Source organism: Anopheles marshallii, chromosome 3, assembly GCF_943734725.1.
Source record: "Anopheles marshallii chromosome 3, idAnoMarsDA_429_01, whole genome shotgun sequence".
In the NCBI taxonomy this organism is placed as follows: domain Eukaryota; kingdom Metazoa; phylum Arthropoda; class Insecta; order Diptera; family Culicidae; genus Anopheles; species Anopheles marshallii.
In genome coordinates, this window is record NC_071327.1 from 66,278,190 (window position 1) to 66,290,237 (window position 12,048).

Below are 12,048 nucleotides of genomic sequence, written 5' to 3' on the forward strand. Positions count from 1 at the left end.
AAACCCCGCATCCGTCAAACAGGGAAACACAACACTGCAGAACCGTTTTTGATAAGCATATCCTTCTTTATTTATTACTAGTACATTACTTGCAGCTAATAATTGATCACACACACAAGGTACAGATAATTATATTCATAAAACAAAGTTGGAGCGCTGGGGTCCGGCCACCTCTTTTGTTCCGCACCACACACACACACACGCGCTCTCCGCACACAGTGCAAAAGGGTGGGTGGTGGTGGTGGCAGCTTTAGCCTTCTTCTTTAATAACTAGACATAAGGACGACGGCATACGGCCCCTTACAATTCCTCCTCCTCGACCACCGAAGGTTCTCCAAAAGAAGGGTCTCCCCGCCAGACGTCGTTGTTTCCGCCAAGCTGCTTGCGACTTGCTGTCCCCAAAACAACACGAAACGATGATGTTATGTTGCACCAGGGTCATTTTCTCTATTGCGTATCGGTATTTGTGGTGGAATCCGATAGAGGCGCCTGAGCAGCCGCGCACGCGTTACGCTTCCGAAGGGACGGAGGAGTGCGTGTGTGTGTGCATGGGTTGGAGACACAAGAGGACGCAAAAATAGCAGAACCACGGCGAAATGATGGATGCACCCTAGGAGTGGAGGGGACGGTGGCTGGTGGTGACTGGCGGTGGATGACGGTGACCGTACGCGCACTGAGATCTCCTGCCTTTCCACTGGGCTGACTACTTCGGGGTCGTCTTCTTGTTCTGTTCCGTGTTTTTCAGCTTGGTCACAATCTTACGCGAATGGCCGCTCGGATCGTTGTGGTTGGTATGGTCGCTAGCCTCCTTCTTGCTTCGCTGCTTGCCACTGTGCCCCGAGTGGATGTGCTTCTCCATCTCGAAGTCGTACTTATCGTAATCGTCCGACATTGTTGTGTCTTTGCTGCTGGATGTGTCTGTGACGGGTGTAAGGCAGGAACGGGCGAATTGAACTTGATATTCTGGCTGTTATTTGCTTCCTGGTTGCACAACTTGCTTGGCTTCTTGCGTTTGGAAACACGGGCACACAGTCACTGAGTTACGCTTGGGGGCTCTTGCAATGGAGACGCGCACGTCCGTACCGTTCGGTTGCTGTCGAAAAACTCGCTCTTTTGTTTGGTCTGCAGCCCCCTTTTATAACAGTGTGCGTCTTGCACCGCGGTAGCGTTCTTACACCGAAACGCAGCCAACAATCTCATGTGTTATGGACCGTTTTCGGCTGGTGTTTCGACGTTTAGATGTGATGCATCAAAAGGAACACATCTTGGGACCCCATTAATGACAAATTGTGTTAAAAGTATTTATTTAAATGGTTTTAATTTCGAAAAGTTGCCTCCGTACTTTCATGGATGGCTGTACGGGCGTCTGCGCATGTGTGTTGGTTTTTAACAGCAGCACCACTACACGCGCACAACCCCAAAACATTTGCCCTGTTGCCACTGCCGTTTTTTCTTCAACAACAAAGCAAACGTATGTACGAGACAGCCTGCTTACTGGCTGCTGCTTGTTCTCTCTTTCTTCTGCATCTCGCGAACACACACTCTCTCTCTCTCTCAACCGTTCGAATGGAGTAGTGATGGGTAAAATCGGACCCGGAACTATTGAGTCACAAAATACGTGGGATAAAAAAAAATGTTCGTGGATCTACTAGCAGTTACTAAACGTTGTTTTTCAAAATTTTCATTCCTGTCTAAATATTCGTTTCTATTTATACAACGTTAATAAATGGATATGCTTTCTGTTGGCATACCCTTTACCAGTTAATATACCTTTTTATTCAGAAGTATGCAATATTCAATTTCCGAAAGAACCTTTTTAAAATGTTCCCACGCGCAATCTAAATCTCACAGTCAACATACGCATGCCACTCTATCGATGAAAGATACCGAGACTAATAACCCTAATTTGAAGGTTTCATATTCGATGAAAGTCGAAAGATCAACACAAAAATAACTTTCCACCCGTTTGTTGAACAGGTCAATTTGACTGAATTAATGATGAGCGAGGTGGCCGAAATAAACCCACCGAACCTGAAATGCTGCTGGGCTTCAATCGGAAGCACAATCGCCAACCAGATGCAATGTAAATATCGATTTTGTTCGTACCCGACACACCGGCGGTCCTGACGCATTCCGCCTGTTCGTGACGTACTTCCAACCGAGGCCTGCGATTGCAGGGTTTGTAGGTGGCACGGCGTAACGGGGAAGCGACTTTTATCGCGTTTTGTGGAGATTGCGAGCACACTGTTTCCGCAACACCGGAATGAAATGTGGAACGTTTACTGTGTGGCAGTGAACACAAAAAAAAACTAAACGAGCACCCATAGTTTGCCGCCTTGCAGACGAGACACCCGAGACACATCCGATAGTCAATGTCATCTGCAATGGGTGCCATAGAGCAAATATGCTCGCAGCTCTGCTCAAATAGAGCCCAGCTGTGTTAATAAATGTTTATAAGGCAGGGTTGAATGGAGGATATCCTTAATGTTGAACGAGAGATGAACAGAAGACGCGGAAAAACCAAACATTCCGTTTGGTAGTGGGCTATGTTGGGATAGCGTTACGCATTGATACACCACCTGCCAGTGTTTAGTCATGTCTCTTGATCATTCGAACATTGGTTTTAAACTCCATTTTGTTACATTTGTCCCCATTAATGCAATGTACGAATTTACCACGTCATCATTATTAACGAGAAACTTAAATGAATAATACACAATACTTACCAATACTGTCCCTCTCACTCAACCAAACATCCTACTAAACTCACGGACACACAAACCGGGACACTGCAAATGTTAAAACAAAAAATCTCCCGGAAACAACTTTCTAAACAACACACAAACACACAATAAACAGATGAGTGGAGAACAGCAACCAGAGTAAGTGAACGTTGTTAACTTCACAAGCAATGGTAGAGGAAAACCTTTGCATGAATCATTCAACATTACAAGTTCTACGCTTAATTTGTTTTTTCTTTGCCAAACATTAAAGATTTCTAATCATTCCAACAGACGTTTGCCTTTGTTTGAGTTTTTTTATGTGTTTTTTAATGAATATTTTGCTTTACTCATTACGATTAATGTACCACATTAATTCGTACAGGCTGTTACTTAACCAAAGCAATAAACAAGCATCCCTCATCTGCATGATTTTATTTAAATTCCTCTACCGATTCTACACGATATTTTCAACGAAAAAGGTAAATACCATTACATCTCCCAATCGAAAGGCAAAAACAATCCTTGCAAGGTGTTTACACTGATAGGCCATTAGGAAGGAGCGTTTGATTTATTCATTCCCATCGATAAGGCGATAACTAACAAAAAAAAAAAACAGAAACAGTAAATTGGCTTTACGTACAGAACTATTCCCAATCAGATTCCTGAATAGCTTAAACCCCGACCGGGTCGGAGCAAATCGCCCCATTTCATGAATCAATTTTCAACACCGAAGGAACTTCCCGGTACACGGCAGAATGCGAAAAATAGGCCATTCGTATGCCTAAAACTTACGGTGTTTCCACTTCCGTCTGCTTATGTTCCTCACGTGGTTCACGTTTGATTCTTTTTCGTTGTGTTGCTTGCCTGAACCTACAATTCGTTCGTCCGATCGCTTGTGGTTCTCTCGTGGCATGAGCAGCATCGGAGATTGTTGGTATGTTGGAGCAGTTTCGGAAGCGCATGCGCGTACCCTCGAACCGTATCTATTGATTTCCTTGCATTATTGTCCCCACACACACACACACACACATATACGTCTCCAACCAAGGGGGAATCGTGTGTGGGAAGCACGGTGGTATTTTGGGGATGGAAATCGACCAGTTCGCTACGCAAATGAGCAAAACACTAAATGTAGCTGCATCGATTTGCTGAATGATCGGTTGGCGAGTGGGAAACAGTAAAGAGGAAACATAAAAAAACGCCACCTCTACGGAAATGTAAGCGGATGTCCTGGCACACGCTGAATTGAGGAAAGGCAGGCAGATAAAATTAACCAGAATAGAGCTGGCGGCTGCCGCAGTTCCTTCATCTGCGATCGTACAGCGAACCCTGCATTCCATGTTGGTGGTTGTAGCCATCTATGTTCCTAATAAGTCTGTTTTTTCGATTAAAATAATGTGTTAAAAGAGTTTCCATAACATCTCCCTATAATAATTGTTGAATCCCTCAATCCGGTGTTGTAAACAAGCTCAGCGAAACGTTGTTTTTGTGACAGCTGACAGAGCATCATAGTAGCATTCGCGTTGGCCAAGGTTTCTACACGCATGCAGGTGATAACGTGATAACTGTTGCAATGTGATTGAAATTGCACGGTTACGCATACAGGAAATGTTTACCACAAGGGACAAAAACAAAATTATACTGAAGATTACAAACCTACCCGGGAAAGGTCGTGTAATTCGATTAGTATTCGCCAACAATACACACAGCACGTAGTACACAGGATTTAGTTTCAGTTCATCACCGCACACACAATGCAAGGTAATGTACACAAACATTGTTTCTTTTTGTTCTGTTCGTTGAACTAGCGTTTTATGTTTTTGTTACCAAACAACAACAACAAGCTTTTACAACGCTACTACAATAGCACACTGTCATTGAGTCAGCTTATCGGAAGCTTTACTATATTTAAGCATACTAAATTTCGAAATTATGAAGAGCGTATTCCAGTTTGCTATTGAAAACAGCTAGTACTCTTGTACCCCTCTTCTTCCGAGGATGCAAACACAGGTTGACGCAACGCGGGAAAAGGCAAGGAAGTATCGTCACGTTTGCAGAAGTTTTTTTTTACATCTAACGCTCTAGCTGTTACTGGTTTTTGGGTTGACTGCCATCACAAAAGTATTGCATTTGGTTAACACCGGTTTGTTTTTATTTTTTGGTACGCCTCTTCTTCCCATGCAAACTCGGTGTCTCATTACACGCAACGGCCCAAACCAAAGGTCGGCCCCAGATGGTCTTGCACCGGGAGCAGCGGCGGGTGGCGAACCGGGAGCGGACGGAATCGTCGGAGGACCACGGACGCCTCAGCAGATTGCGGCACAGAAGCGACTGCAGCAAACCCAGGCACAGGTCGATGAGGTGAGTGGAGGTGTCGATGAAGGACGACAAATAATTACCATCACCGTGGTTTGCGTAACTGACGCCATGCTGTATTTGTTTCCGCCTTCCTCGCGGTGTTTTTGCAGGTTGTGGATATCATGAAGACGAACGTCGAGAAAGTGCTGGAAAGAGATCAAAAGCTGTCAGAACTGGACGATCGAGCCGATGCGCTGCAGCAGGGTGCATCGCAGTTCGAACAGCAAGCCGGCAAATTGAAGAGGAAATTCTGGCTACAGAATCTAAAAGTGAGTTCGTTTGTGGGATGTCCAAGCGTAGAATGAGGGAGAAATTAGTGCGGAAATAGGAGATCATGATCAGGATATTGAGAGGATCCAGCGAAGGTTCAGGATATTACGTGAACTAAAGTAGAGCAACAATACAAGGCATATTAATAAGGTTTTGAAGTTAACTTTATCCCCTTTTGTGCCTTCTCTGCATGACGTTAACAAAGTAAAATGACCCGTTGAGGTGTCTCTTTCCCACGAACAATTTTCCCACGCATGTCCATGGTTTGGTTATCGCATTTTGTTATTGGAGAATCCTCGTGTTCTCCAGGTGCTGCCGCCACGTGACATGCGTTTGAGAAGTGTTTCGTTTATTAATTTAATATTTGACGTAAGCCAAACAGTTACTTACTTAAGGGGAAAGACTAAACAGATCATATTGTAGGGGTTTTCCGTTGAAATGTTTTTGTATTAACGATGTGTTTGTTTCGCTTTTAGATGATGATAATAATGGGCGTTATTGGTCTCGTCATACTCGCAATTATTGTAGGTAAGTAAATGTCACCAGCTGCAACTCTAGGAGTACACGTAACGTGACAAAGCTTCAAACATTATGTGCATCCGGGGAAAATATGAAATGTTTTAATTTGCAACTCCGTTCGTTTGAGGCTGACTTTCTAGACGTAGCACCGTCTAGAAAGCACTCGAAACATATCTGAACATTGGATGCGATACATCGAGAGATTTCATGTGGTGCCGCTGCCACACGTTACTAAATCGTCCGTTTTAATTTGTGTTTTGTTTTTTTGTTGTTGTTTTTAATCATCAGCCAATTACATGTAAAACAGAGATACGAGTACGAAACAAACCACTTATCCTGACCCATAAAAGAACACCCCCATTAACCAGTAGAGTAGCGATATATACAATTGTGACCAATGTCAAATGTCACACCGTAAGCATAACGCTGGAGAAGTTATTCCATGCAGAGAGAGTAAGGGGAACGAATGGACAAAATATCATGAAATCCGTTTCAGTGGAAATTACAACCCAGCGTCGAAGCTCGTGCGATGCAGCCAAGCTCACACAATAGTAATCACCTATCATCATTAATCCTTATGGCTAAGTGCAACGGTGCAGCTAGCGAAAGCTAGCGTGCGCAGAAAGACTTGTGCTAAACGGAACTGGGCGTATCGTTGTCGCCCTCCAACCCCAACTCCATTAGGGAACATCGAAGGGAATCAGGTTTGCATACTGTTGTGCTTTATCTGTCTGATGTGCGGATACGGAAAATGTACCCCGCTCCATGCAAGCTGTCTACTATATCTGCTTACTGTTCTTCTGTTCAGTTGACAACTCTCTTCCTTTAGTTTTCTCCCCGTTCTTAAGCCCACCGCGAAGTAGCTCATCGTGTTTTATGATGTATGTGGCGCGATACACTCACTCCCAACTGGGGATGGAATTGTACATCGGTGTTTATCTGCCTTCGTTGTGTTGATTGATTGGTTTTTGATTTTGTTTTGTTGTTTTTTTTTGTGGTACATGCTTGCAAGTGTAAACGGTACTAAACATGTCACATAATGCGTGGAAAATATGAATCAGTCATAACCAGTGAATAAAACTGCTTCAACAGTTTCTAATTAATCGTCAACATTAGCGTAATAATGGTCAATATTGTTTGTTCCATCAAGAAAGGACATCCACAAACGATTTTTTTTTATATTTCTCTCAAGTCGTTGATGACGATCACACCTGTTTAGGTTGTTTAGACAATTCCTCTTTTATCAGTACAATTCCTGAATAGTCCTGAACCTGACCACAAAATATTTCTAAGCCCAGAAAACGTACATATGTCGTTAGTATGTGAAACTGTAACAGTCTAGGTAGAAAACAACTTGACCATCCCTAGGCCGTAAGGAAAGTACCGCACAATTCCGGTAGAGGGCGCTGGAACTTGAAGCGATGGCCTCCGGCTCACACTGAAGAATGATGATGTGAATACTTGAAAATGTTGCTTCAGTGTGTGTGTGATACTGTTTCGTTAAATATCCGTAACGCCTGAAGGCTCCTCGTCTACTTAAGAAAGTAACGTTAGGAAGATCGCGAATGGAAGGCTCTGCTGATTGAATGTTTAAGTCTTAAGTCGTGCCAGTGGGTTTATTGCACCCCCAGGTCCACCAATTTGTTCTGTGCAAAATATTTACCCGTCTACAATAGCAATTGCTAGCAGCACGTTCATCACATCTTTATTTATTGCCAGTTGTATCGGTTTTCAGCCCACGGAAAACATAATACGGTTACGCCTAACAACGTTTGCTGTTACGACAAAGAAAAGAATTACCCCGTAGTGTGAAAACGTTCCAAATTTCGTACCACGTTCTGATGTATTTTGTCTTTCTTTTTTTTCTCTCTCTCTCTCTTTTCATTCTACTTCCATCACTTCCATTCGCAGCAAGAAATTAAAAACGGCCAATGCGGAAAGCAGGCACTCCCCAAATCGAATCCGATCATAACCAAATTTCCAATCGCTATCGAAACGTAAAATTATCAAACAAATTATGAGCCCAACCAACCAAAAAAGCAAACAAAAAAAAGCCATCATCAACCAAAACCACCATTCATCAGGCATCACATCTCTATTGTGTACGCATAGTCCCTAAAGCCTCGATACTTTGCTCCGCTTCGGCACGGCCTCTCTTCTATCTCCCTGTGTTTGGGCACCCCCGTGCCTGAATGCCAAATCGGGGCCAAACAGGCCCCATCGAACGCGTCCATCTTCGTGCCACGGCGATCGCCTTTTTGGGAACAGTGACAAAATGTGACCGATGGTGCTTTTGACGTTATCCGTGTCCGTCGTGCGATCGTGTACAGCTGGCCGAATGCCGCATTGCCCATACCCATTGCACCCGTTACATCACGGTAATCCTGCAAGTGCGTTGTGTGCGTTGATCGTTAAGTCGTCCGGCAACAAATTCGAAACGAGACGGGCACCTTCTCTATTTTGGCCCCCTTGATTGACGATGAAGTAAAACAAAAACGAAAAGATGCCACTATCAAGTGCTACTAACACACCATCAACGACCACAACGTTCTTCAAAGCCGTAAGCGCCATCTGTGCGGAGAAACCATGGTATTATGCTAGCGAGTTGAATACTTCTACCAGCCTCGCTCTGTCGGGTTTTCCTTTCTCTTCCCCACTCTTTCTGTCGCATCGCATCGCGTTCTCTTTCCCTCGCTGTGCTTTTGATCTCGTTCGAGCAAAAAACCGTACTCCACGCACCGTGCGGCGGTCACACCTGCTGCTCAACAGCTTCGCCATCTGTCAGACGTGTTTGAATTGAAAGCAAACAAAGAAAAAATTGAAACGGAAAATCAATCCGTACAAGCTTTAAAACTGCAGACCTAACCAAACTATTCGACAAACGACGCCGAATCGCAATGGCCGCCATGCGGGTGAGAAATTTTGACTTGTTTGTAGTTAACCAAAAAAAAAAAAAACAACCACCAAAAACCAAACCCCCCGCCCTCTCGCTAAATGATACCGAACTAGTTGTAAACCTATCAGGTGTGTGTGTATATGCTCGGCTCTGTCTACACTGTGGCTGCGTATTGTGCCTAACCCTGTGGTTCTACCGGTTTGCTAGTAGTGTGTAGTGTTACTTCGCTTCCGATCGTCTAGTGCTCGTCCGTTGCACCCGATCAGTAATTGAATGTGTTTGCACCAAACCTGTCACGCACTGTACTTGTCACAATAGCGAAATATGTATTAGTATCTGATGTTAGTGTGTGCAGTTACTGGTCGGGACGCTAAGTTTGCAAACTTAAAGTATGTATAGTGTATTGCAGTTGTTTTTATACAGATAAAAGATATTAGATATGATAGAAAAAAAGTAGATTGTTATTTAAATAAACTTTGTTTTACCTTCCACAATATCGTTTATATGTCTTTTGGTTTAGTTTTATAATTTTTCTACGCTTTTAGCAGTAAAATGGAACTAGTTGACTCCCTGTAAATCAATATTTTGTAGCAATTTTGAACTGTCGCACTTAGTTACTTAGGCGAAATTAGATTCTCCTTACTCAAGCATGCCCGATCACGGACGAGTCCGTCTATTGGCCGTCTCTTCTACGCTTGTTGCTGTTGTGCATGGTGAGGAACAGGAACACTAAAAAACCGGTCCACGGTACACAAAAACACTACTGCGACCAATTAGCGAGGAGTGTCATGTTCAGTCGTACAACATACACGTACCGGGACAGTGGCGTAAAGGATGATTCAAAATTATAATTCCAACTCTAGTCCAACTCTGTGCTTAGTGTTCCACAACACGTACCAACATTCGAAACATTTTGGGCTCTACAAATAGTATGATGAAGAGATATGTTTTCTTCCGGCTAACCACTCTTTACGCTACTTCATTTATTCCTCTTTTAGATGTTTTATTGCCTATTTATTCTTTCTCTTTCTCTCTCTCTCTCTCTTCTTGATCATGCAGATATACTGCTGTTACTGTTTTATGTTGTTTTCATAATAATTCTTTTAATCTCTACTTACCTTTATTCTACAAATACGTTAACCATTTGTTTTTTTTTAATTCCAATAATACAAGATAGAATCACAGCTCACGAAACACATACTCACCGCAGTGCTATACAGTTTATGTACTAAAACAAAGAAGAAGAAGAAGAAGAAAAATGACACCTGTCACCAACAAAGTACAGAATATACTATACAACTGACAACGAAACTCTCCTCAACATGTCCACGTCTCAGTCGGATTACATCACTCAATACTGAATACCGATCATCTTTCGGAGGTCTCCTTGCCGTTTTTCTCCGCTAGGTGGTTTTGTCTGCCTTTCTCTTCCACTCTCTCTCTCTATCTCTGTATCTTTGTATCTCTCTCTCTCTCGCTGATTGCCTGCTCTCTTTTCGCACACACTTGGTATCCTCTCTTCACCCTTGTGTACTTATGCCGTGTACTAACGTTGTCGTAACACATGTGCCGTACCCCCCTCTACTGTTATAACCTGGTACCTGGTAACTGTTATACAAAAAACACATATTTACTACACAGCAGGGCTGCAAACGTGTAGATCCAACACACAAGTGTACAAATGTTCTGTTAAATGTTCGCAGTTTTAGCCTACTGCGCCGCAATGCATACGATCCGCGTGTGTTTGTGTGTATGTCGGGGCGAAGGGTAAACTATGTGCTATGTATATACAATTGGTCTTATAGTTGCCGAACCGAAAGTCTGCAAAGCCTGACGCACAAAGCAATGGAAGGAAGATATCGATTGTAGGAAAACTGTAGATTTGGTGTAGAGAATTGTTTCAAGCGCACTTCGATCGGGTTGTACAAAAAACAAGTAGTTTAAATAGCACACTAGCGCCATCTGGCGCAAAAAATAAACGCATCGGTATCGGCTTTCCATGAGGTTTGGTTGCTTGCTTTCGCAGGTTCCGGTTTGGTTTTTATATGTAAATTGAAGTAAATTAACGCTTGTGTGGTCTGTGCGTAGTTGGCAGACAGGCTCTCTAGTGCCATCCGTGTAAGTGTGCGCGTGTGTGTGTGTGTGCGTGTGGGTGTATGTATGAATGTTAGTAAACCTTAAAAATGATTCCCCTTACTAATTATTTCACTCTGAAATACTCCAAAACCTTTCCAATCCCTTTACATCCCGATGTAAACGCACCGCTGTAAACTCCTCTACCTTTGTATTGTACCACAAAACCGTAACCACGCTCCCTGTTTTGTTGCCGTAGTGATACTCTGCTCTACTCCGTTGCCACATGGCAACCCGTTAAAAAAAAAACGCGCCTTAGTACCCAACACTATCAAGATACAGAAACAAAATACACCGTGTGCGGGCTTTACTAATTGTCAAAACCATGCATTCACGTCTATTTCCGCAGCGAAATTCATGCCTGCAGATCAACCGCAGCAGCCTATGATGATGATGGGCGGCCAGCCGATGCAACAGATGCCGATGCAGCAGATGCCGGCCGCACCACCGGCCCAACCAGCAGCCCCGGCCGCCCTGGTACAGGACGTTTCGGCACTGCTAACCGGTGGCGGTTCACAGCTGATCAAGAACTAAGCGCTGGCGGACAGACGAGGGGCACGGTACTAACACACATAAACACACACACACACAACTGCTGTGGTACACTAGTTGCTGTTTTTGCTGTTGCTGGTGATGTTGCTGCTACCGGCGGAAAGCGTTGGCGAAAGAACGGTGTAAAACGTCGGACGGAACATAAGAAGCTAGATTACCCATTAAAACTCTCTATCACATTACACCACTTACATCGTCGTCATTCGTGAAAAAAAAAACAAACAAACCATAAAAAAAAACACGGAAGGTTATTAAAACCCAAAACCCTTCCGGAAAGTAGAAGAAAGCGGGGGAACGTGGGCAAAACAATGGCAGCAAAAAGACAACAGCGAACGTACTTCATACATAACAACACGCATTTAAGTGAGAAACTTCCAGTATGAAAATGAGAAGAAAAAAAAACATAACTACTTAAAACGAATAATAGACAGTTACTAAAAGCAGTAAAAAGAGACAGACAGGCAGACGGGGAAAGAAGTACGCGAGAAAGTGCAGGGGAAAAGGTAGGAAAACGGAAGACCCAAAAAGCACAGCATAGCATCGAGCGTTGTGTGGCTAAGTGAATCGTTTTATTTTGAAAAACTTTTCGAGCTTCGA

The 12,048-nt window shown here is 43.5% G+C and overlaps 2 protein-coding genes across 2 annotated transcripts; one reads left to right on the forward strand and one right to left on the reverse strand.

Moving 5' to 3' along the window:
• Positions 1–703: 703 nt before the first annotated feature.
• LOC128711623 (nuclear protein 1) lies at positions 704–892 on the reverse strand. The gene has a single exon (XM_053806505.1). The coding sequence runs from the start codon at positions 890–892 to the stop codon at positions 704–706; it is 189 nt and encodes a 62-aa protein (XP_053662480.1).
• Positions 893–2,859: 1,967 nt separating this feature from the next.
• LOC128715477 (vesicle-associated membrane protein 2) lies at positions 2,860–11,433 on the forward strand. Its single transcript, XM_053810382.1, has 5 exons — positions 2,860–2,882; positions 4,946–5,084; positions 5,192–5,350; positions 5,828–5,879; positions 11,249–11,433. Exons 1-5 carry the CDS (start codon positions 2,860–2,862, stop codon positions 11,431–11,433), a joined length of 558 nt encoding a protein of 185 aa, XP_053666357.1.
• The last annotated feature ends 615 nt before the right edge of the window (positions 11,434–12,048 follow it).